Here is a 20965-nt window from a genome sequence, read left to right on the forward strand (position 1 = left end):
TTTTTTTTTTTTTTTTTTTTTTTTTTTTTTTTTTTTTTTTTTTTTTTTTTTTTTCCAGAGCTGGGGACCGAACTCAGGGCCTTGCCCATGCTAGGCAAGCGCTCTACCACTGAGCTAAATCCCCAACCCCGGATTTTTTGATTTACATTTCAAATATTATTCCCTGTCCTGGTTTCCTGTCCATAATCCCCCTCTCCCATTCCCCTCCCCCTTCTTATAAGGGTGTTCCCCCGCTCCAACCAATCCCCCTTCCCATCCTCCCCACCCTGACATTCCCCTAAAATGGGACATGGAGCCTTGGCAGGACTAAGAGCATCTCCCCCCATTCGTGCCCAACAAGGCCATCCTCTGCTACATATCCAGCTGGAGCCATGGGTCTGTCCATGTGTACTCTTTGGGTAGTGGTTTAGGCTCTAGGAGCTCTGGTTGGTTGGTATTGTTGATCTTATGGGATTGCAAGCCCCTTCAGCTCCTTCAATCCCTTCTTTAACTCCTCCAATAGGGACCCTGTTCTCAGTTCAATGGTTGGCTTCGAGCATCCTCCTCTGTATTTGTCACGCTCTGGCACAGCCTCTCAGAAGACAGCTGTTTCAGGCTCCTGTCAGCATGCACTTCTTGGCTTCATCAATATTGTCTAGGTTTGGTGGCTGTATATTTATGGGATATATATATATATATATATATATATATATATATATATATATGCCCTGAATGACCTTTCCTTCAGTCTCCGCTCCAAACTTTGTCTCTGTATTTCCTCCTATGAATATTTTTGTTCCCTCTTTTAAGAAGGACTGAAGCATCCACACTTTGGTCATCCTTCTTCTTGAGCTTCATGTGGTCTATAGATTGTATCTTGGGTAATTTGAGCACTTGAGCTAATGTCCACTTATCAGTGAGTACATACCATATGTGATTTTTTTTGTCATTGGGTTACCTCACTCAGAATGATATTTTTTAGTTCCATCCATTTGCCTATGAATTTCATGAAGTCGTTCTATTTGGTTGCTGAGTAGTCCTCCATTGTGTAGATGTACCACATTTTCTGTATCCATTCCTCTGTTGAAGGGCATCTAGGTTCCTTTCAGCTTCTGGCTATTATAAATACGGCTGCTCTGAACATAGTGGAGCATGTGTCTTTGTTGTATGTTGGAGCATCATTTGGGTATGTGCCCAGGAGTGGTATATCTGGGTTCTCAGGTAGTACAATGTCCAGTTTTCCAAGGAACCTCCAGACTGATTTCCAGAGTGTTTATACATTTTGAACAAGCCACCTCAGTGACTCTCAGCATTGTACACTGGTGGGAATCCCTTTATGGGCAGGCTTCTTTTTGGTCAGCTGGAGCTAAAGACTAATGTATCTACCCATGAGTTCCAGGACAGTCAAGGTTACAAAGAGAAACCTGTATGTAAACAAAACGAACAACAAAGCCTAATGTATCTGTGAGCAATTTTCCATTCCTATATGCACATAAGTTCTGTGGAAGCCACACATTAAAGCAGCTTAGTAGGTAGTGGGAGAAGGATGTGTAATCTAGAATCTACGCCAGATGGAAGAGTCAACCTAAGTCAGCATGACCTTGAAGTCACAGTTCCTCCCTTCAGGGTCAAGCAGAGGTCAGAGAAAGCACCACATAGAGTCCTCTCTTGAAAGAGAACAAAGCTATTGCTCTTGTCTACTAGGGCAAGTTCAGAGGCCTGAGCTCAAGAAGGAAGTAATAGCATTTTCTTGTTCTGATCCCATTCAAAAGAGAGAAGTGATTCAGAATAATTAATTACTCAGGATAAAGAGAATGGATTCAGATGATGAAAGCAAGGTGGCAGCAATCTGAATTTAATCTGAGAGAAAACTCTGACAATCCATCCATCCTTTGCATGTTTCATTGACCACTGCTCTGCTGAGGCCATCTCTATAGTCATTGACCTGGTAGGCTATAATTCTGGGTGGGCAGTTCTGTTCCTGGTGATTGGTCCTACTGCACTAAGACACACACACACACACACACACACACACACACACACACACACACACACACAGTATCCCACAGTCTTTCTCTTCTTCCTCCCAGTTACCTGTCTCCCTGAATCCCCACATTCTGGCAACCCCTGGCCATAGCAGGTTCCTTTCTATATCTTACAAAAGAACATTCCAAGCTCATTCCGTCTTTAACTTGGAGCCTGATTTCTTAAATGATTTCTACATGCCCTCAAATATCAATCACTTCTCAGAGAATAAACTTTATGAGCCCCCCAAACCCTCCCCCAATTCTCCTCCACCTCAGCTTCTCTCCTTCATTGACTTCAGTTAACATCGATCACCTACAATCAGAAAATAGGCACATGAATCATAAATAGGACTTTTGCTTTGTCTTTTTTACCTCAGCGCTTCTCATCATGCTAGACAGGGAAGTCTCTCAGTCACCCAGATAGACTACAGAAAATTGAACTCAGAAGTAGGTAAGAGAACCCAGCTGGAGTTAGATATGAGAAACAATCAAAACTGTAAAACATGCTCCTCTGTTTTGTATAAATTGCAATGAAGGAATATTTATATTAATATAATTATCTTCTGTATAAGTTGATTATGATCAGTTTTAATTTCTAGTATATATGTGTGTATATATAACATATATACAATCCACTTTAAAGATATTTCAGGGTGTAAATAGGTCATGTTGCACAAAGTATTTGAATACCCTTCCCTGAGAGTGAGGGTCACTATGTGATAAGCTTTATCTTTGCACAGAGATTGTCACCAACATCACGGTGTCCCATTTGCTAGTATGGGTATAGAAGAGTCACTACTTCTAAAATAAAAAACTACTGTAACTAAAAGCTACTCGGGGAGACAGGGTTTTGTTTTTGTTTTTTCCTTACATAACCTGGCTACTAAGGAAACCAAAGCAGGAACTCAAACCAGTTGGGTTCCTGGAGACAAAAGCCAATGCAGAGGCCTCCTTACAGTGGAGGGTTGCTATTTACAGGTTTGCTAGCTTGCTCAGCCTGCTTTCTTATAGAACCCAGAACCACCAGTCAAGGGATGGTCCTACCCACAATGGACTTGGCTCTGCCCCATGAGTCAGTAATTAAGAAAATGCCCAACAAGCTTGCCTACAGCCCATTCTTGTAGAAGTGTTTTCTCATTCCCTCAGATGACATTAGCTTGTGTCAAGTTGACATAAAAGTATCCAGGACAAGGAAAAATTCCCAGAGGTTTTTTTTAGGAGAACCATTGAATGGATAACAGAAGCAGAAATCATCATGCAGAGGAACAAGAGCTCAGCACAAGACAAAGAACAGCCAGGAAGCATCACCATCATCACCTCCATGAGCAGCATCAACATCTCCATGTCCTTGTACTGCCTAGCAGAATAGTCTATGCTCAAGAAATAGGAGCAGAAGCATAAACATCCAAATAGCAGGTTCAAACAAGGACAGCCCCAAACCCTCCAAACTCAAGAGTGTAGTGGTAGAAATAAAAAAAAGAAAAGCGTCAATAGATGAGAAATGTAGTTAAGATATCCTAGGAGCAGACTACTACCAACAAGTTGAGAAAAAGAAGAGGAGAAAATGAGAAGAATTAGAAGATCAGACCAGCAGATCTAAAGTGTGAGTAGAGGGACCTCTGCCAGCCACCAGCAGAGGGACAGATGCATGGAACACATGATTCCAAAACAGTAGTCTCTAACTTTTGGTCCCAGGATCCCTTGCATTCCTGCAGGTGGTTAAGACCCATAACATACTTGCCTGCATTTTATTATGTTTTATTTACCATGTTAGGAGCTAAAGCTCAGAAATGGCCAAAGTACCGATTTATTTTATAAAGAGGATCATAAACCCAAACGATTTTATGACTTTATGCTTCGTGGTTTTGTTTGGGAACCATTCTACATGTTTGAAGTTCTCCTTGCTATTTAACACCATAGCACACACCGGCATCCCCATGTCTGCTCCTGCTTTCTGTGAAGCAAATCAAATCCCACAGCCTCTGGCAAAGCTCACTGTATTCTGAAGAGAAGATGGAATGGAAAGCAGTGTCCTGTATGTGTCCTGAAGAAAGGAACTTTCAATACTAAAGCTCAAGAGCAATCCAAACCAGCTATGTACAATCAGGGACCAGACCCAGAGCTGACCCACAGAGAGCCTCAGAATTATGTTAGCAAGGACAAAATTCTAAAAACCTCACAGAAAAATAAGAAATCACATAAAGGATCAGTTGGGGAGAAGGGTGGCACTAAATTATCAACAGCAGTATTTTAATTCATGGGGCTCCATGAATGTTCGAAGAAATCACTCCAAGCAAGAGACCTGTGTCCCAATGCCATTTTCAGGCCAGTTGAAAGGAGGACATTTACTGACTCAGAACATAGACATCTGGTCACCCTCACTTAAGAAGCTTCCAGAAACTGCCTTCTCTAAAAGGAGAGAATCTGTGGGAAATGGTAGGAAGTGAGATACCCAACACAGGAGGCAAACCAGGGTGATGGATCACCAAGAGAGTTGTAGAACTGCGGAGCAGCAGGACAGAGGTCCATGTTGGCAGAAAAGCAGACCACAGGCTCCAAGACAGAAGGCCCCCAGCAACAGAACACCCCAGAGAAAATGTTTGCTTGCCCTACATTGAGATTTATCATCCTCACACAGTTTAGCAGGGAATTAGAAGGGTGTATAAGGAGACATGTGGAAATGAGAAAGTTTTTGTGACTTTTTTTTTCCAAATGATACAGGTATGAAGAGGTAACAGGACTCCCTTTTCTTCAACCATGGTTTTTTTTCCCATTCATCTGCATAGAAGTAAATGATTTTATTAATGTCATACCTAATGATATAAAAACAAGTCATCAATTCTGGGAGAGATTATTTTAATTCCAGGTAAATCACGGTTCTACAAGAAAGGAAAAGGAATCCTGGTACCTGCTAATGCTAAACTAGGAACTTTATTTCCATAGTATTCTCATTGTCTTAGTGATGTAAATATGGACATTTAATCTAATCAGATTGCAAAAGACACTTGGTTAAGAAAATTACTGGTGGGAGATTAATAAAATGAAAGAAACAACAGCTAAAACTGGAAAGATGACAACGTATCATCAGCGTATGTGGAAACAATAAATACTTCTCAGCAGAGGCTGTCGAGAATTTGAAGTGCAAAGCATGAAACGATTTTAATCTAATTCCTGTAGAACTGTCTTTTTCTTAAATATATGGCATATACCATTTAAGAATAAGCACCTGCCTGGCATTAAACTACACATTATTATAATGTATGAGGACGCAACTTGGAAATATGTCACTTAACCAAGAATATCTAGTGAACAAGCAATTCCACTTTCAGAATTTTGTGCAATATTGGGAGATTAAATGGCTAAACAGATAGCCATGCAGTGCAATGGTCCTGTCACCAGAATGTGATGAGTTTACCTTTGAGCAGTGATAGCTCCTCTCTTGGTGTATCTGTCCTTGGAACAGTCTTTCCCGTGAACAATTCCTCTGTTGGTAATTTCATTGGGGTAATTTTTAGAGCATCGTATTTTTCAAATGCATCTAATTCATTGAGACAGGGGTCATGGTGTATGTGATTTTTTTTGTACCTTAGACTGCATGGGTACCTAAGCATTTCTTCAATGGATAGGTGTGTGTGAACATGTTGACTACTGGTAACAGATGTTCAGGATACTTAACTCTTATGCAGGCCTTATCTCTGGTGGGAGAACTACTGGTCCACTCTGTGTCTAAACTCCTATTTCTCCCATGACCTTGAAAACTCTTATCTCAGCCTTGAACACAGTGACAGTAGACCTGTGACCCTATTGCCTGATTCCTTGTAAATACCGATGGAAAGGTAAATTTTAAGTTCCATAAAATGTCCTAAAGACTACAATCTGATACTTACTTGCTGTGTGTTTTGTTTTACTAGCGAACTTCTTCAAGAGCTGGAAAACTGTGAAAATGATCCTGTGGCCATAGCAGAATGTTTTGTGTCCAAGGTAAGCAGAAAAATTCATCTTTTGGGACGAACCAAGGCAGAAAGAGAGTACAATTTGTTTTCATTTTAAAGTTAGAAAAATGATTATTCAACATTGAATTAATCTAGCCAACTAATCATGCACATTTTTGGTTTTGTTTTCATAGGGGTGTGTGTGTCAGCATGCACACACACACACACAGACACACAGACACACACACACACACACACAACTGTAATAGAGAGGAAAGAGGTGGATATTAGCTATAGTATGCCTAGAGTGTGTACAGTAGTTAAATAATGTTATTCATTCTTTCCTTGGAAAGACTTAAAGTTTGAGAGGACAAATCCAGACTAGAGAATGTAAAGGAAAAATATCTGTATAACATACCTCTAAATCCATTCTAAAAAATAAAAATAAAAATCACAAGAAACTACATGTTCTGAGTGTGATATGCGTGGTACCAGAATAGTCAGTCACTGCTGTTACCTTTCAAGGAGTAAAGAACAGTAAAGCTAACTCCCTGCCTCTTAAACAGCCCAGAGTTTCCCATATTTTTCTTACCTGTCATTAGTAGTTTTAAAAAATACAAGACATGAGTCTGACATGAAGCACATTCATGCTCTGAACTTGGAAGGCTGGCATTCTGCGATATCCCGGGCAGTAGGCATTGCTGCTGTCTGACACACACAGCATCCCGTCTTATTCAGGTTTTGTTTTGGGGCTCTGGAAAAGCTCCACCTAGAAGAACTTGTCTTGCAGAAAAACCTCATGTGATTTCTGGGAATGTAGGAAGGTTTGAAGGTTTGAATGGACCGGGTTGAAGTAGAGTTCATAGCAATGCTTTGGAATCAACCATCAATCAGCACCTCATTTAGAGCCCTGACGTCCAAGATGAACTAAGATGTTGCTCCATCCATTCCTGGCTCTACACTTGTTCTACATGGTTGGTTCTAATGGCCGCAGACCTATCCACGTGGCTGGGAATTCAAACCTATCAGCTCCCTGGGTTGGATGGAAACCACTGAAAGTTAATCAGCAGGCCTGTATATAACTCCTCCTGCTTTTTTAGAGCTGTGTGTGTGTGTTCCCATGCATAACGTTGGTGCAGACATGCTTACACATGAAGCTACATGTGTAATGGATTCTCTTATAGGGTAGGGATTTTTAAAAGACAAAGAAAACGGAGACTGGAAAAAGGGTGTGAAAACAAAGAGATAGGCTGAACATTTCAAAAGTATATTAAAATAACTACTGCGCGTGCGCAACATTGACAGCACATGCGCAGCACTGACATTTCAGAAAACTTTCGGCTTTACTAACTGTAATCACAAGCTGATTAAAGAGGCTCCAGTGCTCGCTTAACTCTGGCTTAATTATTCACATAAAAGTTTGTTTACGTACATCCCTGCCAACTCCCAAATCTCATTTTTCATTGTAATATTGCCAAGTTTAATTAGAAGACCAACTTCAGCACTCGGCACTTTCACATGGGAGCTGGAGTCGGGAGGGGGTGCCAGGCTCTGCACTGCCTGCTTCTCACTCAGCACCCTGACATTTAGATGAGGTTACATTTTGCTGAACTGCCACCAGCTGCTCTGCTCTGAGAGGAATGGAAAATTGCTTTAATTGAGAGGTCATTAGCAAAAGAGGCTGACAGGTGATTTTTGCTGAATCGCTGGGCTCCCACACACAGAGTCATCTTTGACCTGGGTTACTTTTATGGTATGTGTAGGCTAAGGAAGTCCCTAACCTACGAAAGAAAACAATGTTTGCCTTACTGACTGCTTCTACATGACTTGAGGAACAGAACGAAGTATTCACTACTGGGCTTGATACCCCGTGTATACTGATCTATAATCAGGGCTCTGGAAGCATCTTGAAAGACTTGAGTCTGTCCTCAGATTGCCTCTTAGCCACCCTCATGCTCATACCTCATTGGACTGTCAGTAGGGCTTGCTCTGGGCAGCATGCAGGAGAGAGTGAATAACTTCCCCTTAGCCTCTTCTCTCTCCGTGCCCAGTCACCTCCCATGAGGGCTTCCCTTCCTTCATAACTGAGGAGAATGAACACATATACACAGAAAAATGCAGCAAACACTCACTACACATAAATACATGTGTGTACATAGACAACACACACACACACACACACACACACCACATATTGGAATTATCATCAAGAAGTTGCTAGTGTTGAAAACTTATGTCAAGCCACTGTCATATTCCCCATGTGCTACCTATGTACTGTGTCCAAGAAAACATCCTTGAAGTCAAAGACTATAAGGGAGAGAGTGATTTGTGGCAGAAAAGCACTAAAATCCCAGAGACATCTTTTCTCTGCCACCCATTCGGCAGCCATTGGGTGTCTTGTGTGCTCTGTTTGGCAGCCCTGTACCTTATAGCTTGGGTTTTTGCATAATTCCCTCATTTCTGCGTCCTCTCTAATTAGAATCTGAAAAAAACTAGATAACTAGAAAGCGGTTACTACTTTTTTCTAATTTGTATAATATATTCCTATAAATGCATCTTTAAAAGGATTTGGGCCAGCGTTATACAATGACTAATGACATTTGAGCATTGAAGGCCATTGTTTTCAGTGTGACATGTTCCATGATCCTAAATGTCTCAAAGTGTGAGGAAAGGTAGCTGGATATTCTTCTATCCCAGAGTGTAAAAAGACCAGAAACTCTGAGTCATCGAGGACCACTGGAAAACTCTTGTCTGCTGTGCACTTGCAGAAGGACCTGGGCAAATCTCTTTGCTTTTCTTATCCCTGGAGCCAGGACTGTCCTGCACAGTCAATAAATGTCTAACTTAATATCTTGGGGTTTCCATTGCTGTAAAGAGATACCATGACCAAAGCAACTCTTATAAAGAACAACATTTAGTTGGAGCTAGCTTTCAGATTCAGAGGTTCAGTCCATTATCATCATGAAAAGAAGCATTTCAGCACGCAGGCAGACATGGTACTGGAGGAGCCAAGAGTCCTACATCTTGATCCAAGGGCAGTCAGAAGGGGAAGGCTGTCTTCCAGGCAGCCAGGAGGAAGGTCTCAAAGTGACACACTTCCTCCAACAAAGCCACACCTACTCCAACAAGGCCAGACCTCTAATAGTGCCACTCTCTGGGCCAAGCATCTTCAAACCACCACACTCAATGTGGTGGAGCTATTTAGAGGGTACAGGTGTTTGCCATGTGACCTGCAGGTCCATAGAATCTGTACTTTTTCAGGAGAAGCAAAAAAATCAAGTTATTTATATTTTTCCAGTGCTTAGAAGTTGACAGCTGACTTAGAATTTGTAAAGTATTATACTGGAAAATGTTCTGGGTTTAAAATGCTGTGTAGGCTATAAGGAAACAGATTCAAATTGGCCCAGAATCTCTGAAGAGGAATCTGTCCAAATCTAGTTTTTAGAAATAGGAATTTACCCAGTCACCCACCAATCCTACTTCCAGAAAGCTACCCATAGGATAAAATATCAGTCAGTCTGATATGATACTTGGCAGTACTAATTGATCCTCCAAGGGCTAGAGACAACCTAAACAAAAAGCTGCTTGAATAATCTTTTGTATATTCAAGCAAATAGTGAAGTACTGTGGAGCAATGCAAGCCAATGAGGAACACCTCCATAGACTGCCAGGGGGGAGGGGCAGTTAAGTATGCCAAACACAAGCTTCTGAAAGCACTGTCCCTGTACCTGCAACACCAGCATCACAGGGGAACTGGCTAGAAACACTTGCAGCCAACTAACTGAAAACTCATGGGCGCCATCCAGAAGTCTGTTTTCATAAGCCTTTCAGTGGGGTCCACTCCAGTTCACTCCTACAGTGTGATTCGCTTAGCTGATGAAGGAATATCTGTGTTTAAAAACAGGATAAGAGATAAGATTAAAACTTCGGCGAAGGACACCGGTATAGGCGTGGGCCGGCGTGTCCTTGGGCTAGAGAGCAGGATGGCTGTCCAAGAGTCTGATCATTTGTGATGTTGACCAGCCCGGACCAAATTTAAAATGTGTGATGTTGAAAAAGGCAAGAAGATTTTTGTTCAGGAGTGTGCCCAGTGCCACACTGAGGCAAGCATACGACTGGACCAAACCTCCATGGTCTGTTTGGGCAAAAGACAGGCCAGGCTGCTGGATTCTCTTACACAGATGCCAACAAGAACAAAGGCATTGCCTGGGGAGAGGATGCCCTGATCGAGTATTTGGAAAATCCCAAAAAGTACATCCCTGGGACAAAAATGATCTTTGCTGGAATTAAGAAGAAGGGAGAAAGGGCAGACCTAATAGCTTATCTTAAAAAGGCTACTGATGAGTAATTCCACTGCCTTATTTATTACAAAACAAATATCTCATGGCTTTTAATGTATACCATAATTTAATTCATGTTGGACAGCCCCGATTTAAGTAAAACTGACTTGTCATAAAGTGGATATGATCTTTTTTAAAGTTAAAAAAAAAATGGGAGAAAGGAACTGGATGTGGTAACGTGAGGCTGAAATTCCTGGAGGGTCAGCAGTTCAAGGTCATCCTCAGCTACATATCAAATTTTGAGGCCAGCTTTTGTGCTCATAAGACTCTATTTCAACAAACAAAACAAATTGAGGGAAGGAAAGAATCACCCAGAATGGAACAGAATGAGTTAACATCTCTTAATATGTGTTTATTTGGAAAACCAGCTCTGCATCTATATAACTGAAGGCTCAAAAAACAGGCTGTATATACCAAGAGGAACGTGAAACAGACACAAAAGGTGTTCATACAGTTGGTAGGCAGCCATGCAATGGACATTTTAATTGATTTGGAAGGTGCATGGTGGCATTTCTGTTCTTCTGTGAAAACTATAATGGAATGTGCTGTGGGATAATGCAAGCAAGCACTGAGGTTGGTGCCCTTGAGAAGTGAAATTGTTTAAGAGAAATAAACTATACAAGCAGAAATGCTGCAGACTAAATGTTGTAGTCCACATGTTACCCTGATTCCAAACACACAGGACCAGAAGTATGTCAGATGGTTTTAGGTTTCGGGACTTTTCATATATAATACAGTGTCTTGGGGAAGAGATGTAAACACAGAATGCAGGGATGCTTGCATGATGCCTAGGCTAGCAGGGATGCTTGCATGATGCCTAGGCTAAAGCGATTCTGTACAGTGTTCTCAGTGCAACTCAGTGAGTCCACTGGGTGAGTTCCGGTGTGAGGTCTCCTACTTGTTGCATCATGCTCATTCTCGAAGATTTAGATTTTTAGCATTATGGGTTTTTGTATTGTATCATACTGTACTAGTATGGACCAAGCCCTCCTTTAAAATTCTTAGAAAGCCTGGGTATAGTGGCATACAACTTTGATTCAGCACTTGGGAGGCAGAGGTGGTTGTGATCTCTGAGTTCCAGGCCAGCCTGGTCAGCAAAGTGAGTCCAGGACAACCAGGGCTTGTTTCCAGTAAGAAACCTTTTGTCTTGTAAAACAAAACAGTTATATTTTTGACTTCTTCCTTTCCAATTTGTATCCCTTGACCTCCTTTTGTTGTCTGATTGCTCTGGCTAGGACTTCAAGTACGATATTGAATAGACAGGGAAGAAAGTGGATCAGCCTTATCTCACTGCCCTCGACTTTTTGTGGGATTGCTTCTAAGTTTCTCTCCATTTAGTTTTAATGTTGGCACTGGTTTGCTGTCTATTGCTTTTTACTTTGTTTATGTATGGGCCTTGAATTCCTGAACTTTCCAAGACTTTTAGCATGAAGGGGTGTTGAATTTTGTCAAATGCTTTCTCAGCATCTAATGAAATGATCATGTGTGGGTTTTTTCCCTTTGAGTTTGTTTATATAGTGAATTAAGTTGGTGAATTTCCATATACTGAATCATCCCTTCATCCCTGGTATGAAGCCTATTTGTTCATGATGAATGATGGTTTTGATGTGTTCCTAGATTTGGTTTGTGAGAATTTTTTTGCATCAATATTCATAAGTGAAATTGGTTTGAAGTTCCCTTTTAGTAGTGTTCCTTCTGTTTCTGGATTAATTTGAACAGTATTGGAATTAGGTCTTCTGCACTAAACTCATCTGGTCCTGGGCTGAAGTGCTTGCTGACAAGAGCCTGAGAGGCTCTGCCAGATGCAGATGCTTACAGCCAACCATTGGACTGAGCATGAGGACCCCAATGGAGGACTGAGGGAAAGGACTGAAAGAGCTGAAAGGGTTTACAACCCTATAGGAAGAACAATACCAACCAACCAGACATCCCAGAGCTCCCAGGGACTAAACCACCAACCAGAGAATAAATGTGGAGGGACCCATTGCTCCAGCTGCATATGTAGCAGAGGACGGCCTTATCTGGCATCAGTGAGACGGAAGGCCCTTGATCCTGTGAAGGCTTGATGCCCCAGTCTAGGGAAATGCTAGGGTGGTGGGACAGGAGTGGGTAAGTAGGTGGGGAAGCACCCTTGTGGAGGCAGAGGGTGTGGAATGGGGTCTTTTCAGAGGGGAAACTAGGAAGAAGGATAACATTTGAAATGTAATAAACAAAATAACCAATAAAAAGAGTAAAAAAGAAAGAAAAACAAAACAAAAAACCTCTTAGAAAAGCAATATGTCTAACTTTATCCTTTGAAAAACCCTAAAAATAATGATTAAGCCAGTAGCTAGAGCATCCCTAATACCCAGACATCCTAGACTGGTCTTCAATTACTGCTTCTTATTGAGGATCAGGGCTCTGGGAAGCATGAGTGTGGGCGGTTGAGAAATACACAGATGGTAAGGAATGTCTTATCATACATAATACATGGAGCTTCTGGAGATGATAGGTCATGTCACAGACATAGAGAGGCTGGTACCAGAAGTGGTACCTACTAGACAAGATGGTGGCAGTCATTTGAACACCAGACAAGCTGGTGGCTTTTCTTGGTTGTCAACTTGACCACAGCTGAAATGAACTATAACCCAAGTGGCTGAGTACACCTGGAGGATTTCTTTTCCTGAGTTAAATCATTTGAAGTGGGAAGACCCGCTTTTAATCCAGATCTTTTGAGGTGAGAAGATCCACCTTTAGTCTGGGCCACATCTTCTGCTGTCAGCCTATGTAAAGGATGTGGAAGAAGAAAACTTGCTTTCCTTGCCTGCTTGCTCTCACTCTCAGGCAAGTCTATTCTTTCACTGGCATTAGAGCCTACTTTTTTGGAATTCTGGAGTACACTGGAGACCAGCTAAGACATCCAGCCTCATGGACTGAATAACTAATACATTTTTGGACCTTCTGTTGATATCCAGACAGCCACTGTTGGACTAGCTGGACTGAAGCCTGTAAGCCATTCTAATAAATCACCTTTTAATAGGTAAATCGGTAGATAGATAGGTAGGATAGATGGATAGATAGATAGATAGATAGATAGATAGATAGATAGATAGATAGATAGATAGATAGATAGATAGAGATAGATAGACAGACAGATCCATTCTATGAATTCTGTTCCTCTAGAGAACCCTGACTAACACAACCAATAAAGCCAGTTAATTGAAAACAACTGAAACTTTTTAAATAAATATGTTTCTATTTATGAATTTATAGTGGCATTAAAAATCAGAAAGGCTCATTATAGGCTATTAAGAAACCAACATATTATTCTGAGGATAATGAATAAAGAAGGAATAACTGAAATAGAAATATCACCATTGGTAACTCCCAATAGCAGACCTATGCAGTAATCACCAGCTTCTGTTGACATCACAAAAAAGACATCAGACTTTGCAGCTCCTGATGGGAGCATAGGACAGCCCTATGGTGCATCTTGTCAAATTATAAAACCTCAATCTGAACAAACCTCTGGTAACGCTCAGGAGTACAATGGACAGGATGTAGAAAATAGACGGTCCTGTGTCACCAAGACACCAGAGACTATGACCATATGGGCTGAATGAATGATCTGGTTTCTCCAATAACTAAATCAAAAAGGGAGAAACAGTGAAGAGGATGAAAAGCTCAATGGAGGGCAGAGGATTTGCCTGGGACACAGAGACTCCATCCCAGTGCTACAAACCAAGCAAGGAAACACAGTCAAGCAGTTGATCATCTTTGCTTTGTGTGAACCTTCTTTGGGCTTCAAATCAAACAGTGAAACATGAAAGGAGTAGAAGTCAGGAAGAGAAGGGACTGTCAGTAGTTACAGGTAAACTTTATATCATGGAATTAAGTGTGATCATAGAATTGTGATGCCTATTGATTAAAATGCTTAGTGAGAGAGTGATGGCTCAGGGGTTAAGTGCACTGGCTGCTCTTCCAGCAGACTACCCCATAAACATCTGTAAATACTGTCCCAAGGCAGCTCAGGCCTGCTTCTGGACCCCAGGGGCACCATGCTCACATGTAGTTCATAGACATCCTTGCTGACAAAACACCCATACACATTAAAAATAAATAAATCTTTTAAAATGCTTAGAGACATGTAGTAAAGCATTTATAAGTGGCATTGATATGTTGTCTAGAATTTGTTTCAGAGTAACGGTGGTGAGGCAAGAGGAACAGGTAGGATATAAATCTCAAGGTAATTATTGTCAGGTTGGACAGTGACTACCTGAACAGTAACCATACCATCCTCTCTAATCTTATATATACTTAAAATAATAACTCTATATATGCTTAAAATAATTTCCACAATTAAAAAATATATATTGACTTAGTCCTACTTGGGTTTAACAGAGAAGATTCTAAATAGATACCAGGATGAAAAATTAAAGGTAGCAACACCAGAAATATTTGTCTTAGAGTCGCCTGTGAATCCTGCATGAAGCAGTTTAAGAAGTTTGGAAATGTGGATTTCCAGCTCTTGGTCAGTTTTTTTTTTCAAGGTCCCAGGTCAAATTTTTGGAATCTGAGAGGCAGACACCAGGAATGGCCCTCAGAAAGCCTAGGAAGCCAACTCCCCAGCGGCAGTTAGGATGGGCAAGACCCAGCATGTCTCTGGCAGGAGTCCCTCCTACAACGGGGCCTGGCTCATGGCTCAGTGGCCGAGGACCAGGTTCAGTCAGGAGGGTTGCTGCTTTGACTCTGGATGAGGTCTGTCTTCTTGTGGGGGACACTGAGGAAGTTACTCTTTGGGAAGGGGTGGGCTGGTCAGCGATGGAGACAACAGTCTTGCTTGGCCAGGTCAGCGTCAGGGCCGGTTATACAGATCCCAAAAAGAGCAGAGGAGTCCAGGCCAGGTAGGTAACCCCCTGCCTTTGCAGAGAAATGTTAATCCTGTGTGCGATACCAGCTGCTCCAAGGACCCTCCGAGCACAAATGCAGGGTCAGGGTCCATCTGCTTTTCTCTTCTGAGGGGACACTGCTGCCCTGGCCTTTTTGATGGCCGTCCAGTCTTCCAGGATGTCGATCTCCTGCAGCATGTACACAATGTATGGGCCAGAAATGAGTGGTGCCTTCGTCCTCTTGCTGGGTGGCACCTAGTCCCAGGTCTTCAAACCGCCCCTGCTATGTAGGTTGTCGTCCCACCACTCAGAGCTTATGTTCAGGCTCTGTCCTCCTCCAGCCTCTGGATCCCCTCCTGCAGCTCCCCAAGCAGTGTGTCGTACAGCAGCAGCTTCTCACTCTCGAGGTGTTGTTTGATTCCCTGTAGTTCACATTCATACTTATTCCTGATCACATCCAGACAGAAGCCCTTGTAGATCCCTGCCACCTGAATACGAACCTTTAGGCTCTGCTGCAGCCCTCCAAGAGGCTCTGTATATTCTGGGGCTCTCTCGGCCCCCACTTCCTCCAGTTGTAATCGCAGCTCGCTCAGCCATTCTCTGAACAACTTCTTCAGCTCCAAGAACTGCTTTTCCAGGTCCAGCATCTCACTGACACACTCACTGCGGCTCTGCTCATAGTCCTCGTCATCCATCTCTGAGCTCTCCTCCTCTGACTCAGTCTGGCTGCCTCTCCATTCCTCCTCACTCTCATCTGCCCCCCCCCCACTCATCTCAGCTGCTGAATCGCCTTCTGCCTCCATCTCTTCTGTTTCTTTGCCTGAAGCCTGGATGGGCATCTGGGCTCCCAGAGACTGGGGCCTCCAGCCTCACGTCCGAGACTCCTGGAGAGCTGTCGGACACAGGTTGTGAACGCCGCAGCCTTGGTCCTGAAGAGAGCTGCGCAGGTCCCTCTTTCTCCAGAAGGTGTCGACACTTCCATGTTGGCCAGTTTTTGTAAGAGCCAGTTGTTCTTTGGCTTGAGTCACTCATTCTGACCGTTACCCAGTCAGAAGTTTGAAACCCTAACTGTAGATATATTTCTTCCATTGGTGGTGTAAAGTCAGAACAAACACACACACATACATACACACACAAAACCCAGTGGGTGTCACCAACTGTTTTCTGGCTTATTCATCCCAATTGGTAATTCAGTGAGTTCCCTGCACTTTTCCCTGAGGGTGTATAGAATGTTTTTCATCTTTGCCAATTTTATGGAACTGAGAGCAGTGCAAACAGTTCTTGTAAATGAATCAGGGTGATAGATGAACCTTCACTCTTCTTTTCTATTCTTCCTCTCTTTTCTTCCTCCTCTTGCCTCTTCTTCCTTGCCCACTATCTCTTCTTTCCTTCCTTCTTCATCCCTTCCTTCCTCTCCTTTTCCTTCACCTCTTTTTTCTCTTTCTTCTCGTCCCCTTCCTGCCCTGTCTCTCTCTCTCTCTTCCTCCCTCCCTCCCTCCCTCCCTCCCTCTCCCTTTCCCTCTCCCTCTCCCCCCCCCTCTCTCCCTTTTTCTCTCTTTTCAGACAGTCTTGCTTTTGTAGTCAAAGCTGACCTCCAGTTCACAGCGCTTCTCGGCCCAGACTTGCATTGTCGTGATTGATTTGACAGTTTATTTCTTCCCTCCCCCAGTCCTAAGAAGGAAAAAAGGCAGTTTCCTGTCTCTTTGTAAAATTTGTGTCATCCTTCTTCTGTGAGCACATCTCACAGTAGCACCTGTCTGATGTCCTCCTTAATGGATGAAATAAGACAAGAAGCAATGCTTGTTTTGTGGTTGCAAGGAGTTTTGACCCTACATTTTTAAAGAATTGTCTGAATCAGCCAGTATCAACATGTCATTTTCTGTAATATGAATTCACAGCTGAAAGACTCAGATAGCTTCAGAAGTGAGGATTTGGAGGAGGGTGATAGGTCCATTTGCTGGTCAAACCATTATTGCTTTTGAGACATGGCTGCTGTACTGCCTGCATGCAGGTGAGAAGACTTAGCCTGTATTCTCAGGTGATGTTCAGTAGAAGAGACAGGTCAATAGATATTGTCTGTCAGGCCCTGACATATTGTAGCCATAGATGTTATGACCCCTGTCCTGATCACTATGAACCAGACAGATAAACAGACAGCATCAGTATCATTTGGTCAGTGCTCCCAGACAGGTAGATGCAGGGTATGGATGCTCACAATTAGAAACGGTGGCTCAACTCACAAGCTCAAGGAAGGCTGCTTAGAAGAAATACAGCCTAGATTCTTCTTCAAGGCAGACCCAGTGAGTATGCTGCAAGAACAAGAAAGATGACTATGGTCAGGGAGAGCTACATTTGCAGGACTTAAGAGTATACAGCAGCCTCCTGATCTCCCATACATACTCCAACATATTCTTACTGTGTGATGTTTAACTATAACCTTCTTCTGTTTTCCTGATGCATACACATTCACAAGATGATTGTAAACACCTGGGGGCAGAAACTTTATTTTCATCCTCTTCCTGGCTGTCTTCAGATTCACTGGGACCCAGCAAGTGTTTATTGGACTTAAGTGATTTCAAGTTATGTGGATTCTGGTAAAGAACAGTGGGCACAGATCTGGCCACACAGGCTCAGGGGGTAGACCAATGCATCTGGAACAATAAAAGCCTGGTTGCGATCTATTTCTTAACTTTTTTTTGAATGAATGTTGTCTGTGCTTTGGGGCTCACGGAAGTCTCTTTTGTTTCTTTGTAGAGTGAAGAGTTCCACATTTATACCCAGTATTGCACCAACTACCCAAGGTATGGTTTAATGGCTTTTTGTTTTTGTTTTTGTTTTGAATCCTTACATGCAGTTTTGAGCTCTGTACTGTTGACTTTAAAAGAGCAAAAATTCTGAGGACTCATATATTGGTTGATGCCTTTGGACTGGCAGGCTCTGTGAAGCTGAGGGAGAGAAAAATTCATGAAAGGCACTGGAGAAGAAGACCAGGAACATCACTGCATATCTCTGAGGGGAGATGGATAGATCCACATTGTAATGTCGGGCTATCTACTTCCCTGTTAGCCTACGTGTATGCCTGCCACATTTTGAAAATGAGTTTGTGTGGCCCAGCTGGGAAGAAAATATGTTCTGGTTTTGCTTGGTGAGCTTGATGAGCTCTCTAAGTTTTATAAAGTTCAGAAATGACAGATTGTGAGGAGCCAGCATGAGGAAGGGGGTCTCCTGTCTCTCTGGGCTGTGGGCTCAGTTTTGCTTGCATCAAAGGTCGGGGTTCAAGGACAGCCTGGATATGTACTAAGCACTGAGTGAGAGCCAGAAGGCAACTGGCTACAACGCTGGGCACTTCTGTTTTTCTTCACAAGACATTTATTGAGCATTTGACTCTTGAATAGTGTTGAAATCTATAAAAGACAAACACTGAATTAAACATCCACAGTAGCAGAGAGATTCTCAGGGATTAAAGGAACACAGGATGCCCACGCCAGTGGCAGGAACCCAATGGAGTTCCATCAAATGCAGTTCATTACCATCTGCCTAGTTGGAGTTTCCATTGCTGTGAACAGACAGCATGACCAAGCCAACTCTTATAAGGACAACATTTAATTGGGGCTGGCCTATAGGTTCAGAGGTTCAGTTCATTATCATCAAGGCGGGAGCATGGCAGCCCCTAGGTAGACATCGTGCAGGAGGAGCTGAGAGTTCTAAATCTTGATCTGAAGGTAGCCAGGAGAAGATTGTCTTCCAGGCAGCTAGGAGAGTCTCAAAGCCCATCCCCGATAGTGACACACTTCCTCCAACAAGGCCACACCTCCTAATAGTGCCATTCCCTGGACTAAACCTATTCAAACCACCACACCACCCCTCCCTTCTTCCCATCCTGTGAATAACCTTGCTGAAGGACCCATGACAAGCTGACTCCACAAGGGTCCTGCAGCTGATGAATGGCTCACTGAGGATATCAACCATGTTTCTCCAGCCTCAGGCCACCTGCCACCCTATTTTTATAATATTTTGGAGCTTTGCGTGAATCTATGATCAGCAGGCTCTTACAACCCAGCCAGAAAGAGGACTGGGGCGGGGGGTGACTTGCATCATCAGTGTTAGCAGAGGTGGTCCACAGGAATACAGTATCAGCTATATCCTTGCAGCTGCCGAGGGAAGGAAGGATAAACACTCCCAACCTCCAACACAGGAGTAGTGTTGAAAGACTAGTATGTGGTAAGAAGCCTGAAGTTCAGAATTACTGAACAATAACTTCTCATTGTAGCATTTTCCTATAAACAACAGTCAGGATGTGACGCCATGGTTATCCATTTGGATAGACAGTCGTGCCTTTCCCAGGTTTCTCCTAACAACAACAACGACAACAACAACGCACATGCTTATTCAGGCATTTGTCACAATCCTCCTCTATAAACACACCCCTAGTTTGCAGGGTTACATTTAAGCATGTTCTCTTCTGATGCAGTGTGAACTATAGGATACCCCAACTAAATCTCATGGTCCTTAATCCAAAACACCACACAGCAGAGGAACTGTAGGTAAAGTCAACTCACAGCCTCTCCGTAAAAATAATTCCCAAGCGAAAGGGAAGGTGTTCAAACTGACAGATTGGCAAGGTTCTGGGTCTGGTGATCAGAGAGGCTGGCTTGGGAGGGTCTGTCTGTGTGCATTTCACTATGAATATACATCCAAAGGCATAACCTCATTGTAGAGACTTGTTTCCAGTCACAAATTCAGGTTTTTCTGACTTACTGATCAAGCTTTGCCATCGTGGGCTGTTTTGGGATCCAGCAGAAGTGAACTCCTAAGTGGAAGAAGGATTGTAAGAGCTCGTCATTTCTGCAGCACTGTCCCATACTTAGTGCAGGATCCAAGCAGCCCGTACGCTTTGGAGGAACAGAACACAACTAAATACATCTGTGAAGTCGTATAATAAGGGAGATTAGATACCTAATTGGAATTTATATGGCACGGACTTGGTACCATGCAGTGGAAGCTCGACACAAAATAATAAGAAATGACCCTCGTGGGAACAGCTAAGGACAGTTTCCTGGAAAGTGTGTCTTGATTTTGAGTCTGACTTTAAGGAAGCCCCTGTTAAGAGAAGGATGCTCTTAATGAAGAAGGCGTGCCTGTAATTGTCCAGTGTGTGACTTGAGTGTCCTCTTGTCCCCAGGCAGTTTGCTCTGACACTGACTCCATCCTCCCTGTTTTAGCAAGCCAAGAGTACTAAGATTCTTCTCTCCTCTTGAGGAGCAGTCTGGTGGTTGTAAATCTGGCCGGCCGCCTTGGCAAGTGACTTCTTTCCTCCTTCAGGTCACACCCAAGTGACTTCACTGTGAGGAGGCACAGGTCCCTCCCTCCTTCCCCCAGGGACTGGCACAAAGGAGGTCAAGCCATTGTCTTCAGATTCCTGCCCGATTTCAAAGATTTCTAGGAACCTAGAATGCCTTGTGCCCCGATTTGTAGTAGATTCCAATCTTGAGCAAGAACTTGGGCTGTCAGTCAGCCACCAGGCTGCTCAGCAGCTGCACCTGATGCCAAGAGACTTCAGAGAAACGCCTCGGTCACACGAAGAAGAGTTTCAAATCAGGACTCAAGGGAGAAATAAATCCGACTGAACGGATAACGTCTAAAGCAGAGGCACGGCAGGATTCTAACAGCTTAATTACAAGACTTCTTTCACTTCACGTCATTCTAAGGAGTCTTAGTTTGTTGTTTGGCTCCGTCTGATTGTCTCAATTAATTTTGCAAATATAGCAAAGACACAGAAAGAAAAGAATAAAATGATTCCTGCCTGTGTCCAAGTTACA

General features: G+C 42.9%; 1 protein-coding gene and 2 pseudogenes across 1 annotated transcript in view; 2 read left to right on the plus strand and 1 right to left on the minus strand.

Moving 5' to 3' along the window:
• Plekhg1 (pleckstrin homology and RhoGEF domain containing G1) overlaps positions 1–20965 on the plus strand; it is a 197319-nt gene that overhangs the window by 145211 nt on the left and 31143 nt on the right. The window contains exons 4-5 of the mRNA XM_032894795.1: positions 5918–5987; positions 17901–17947. Coding sequence (XP_032750686.1) covers positions 5918–5987; positions 17901–17947 — 117 coding nt within the window. The remainder of the gene's footprint in view (positions 1–5917; positions 5988–17900; positions 17948–20965) is intronic.
• Positions 9979–10384, plus strand: LOC116892886 (annotated as a pseudogene).
• LOC116892884 lies at positions 15217–15985 on the minus strand (annotated as a pseudogene).

The sequence above is a fragment of the Rattus rattus genome, chromosome 2 (genome assembly GCF_011064425.1).
Source record: "Rattus rattus isolate New Zealand chromosome 2, Rrattus_CSIRO_v1, whole genome shotgun sequence".
Classification (NCBI taxonomy): domain Eukaryota; kingdom Metazoa; phylum Chordata; class Mammalia; order Rodentia; family Muridae; genus Rattus; species Rattus rattus.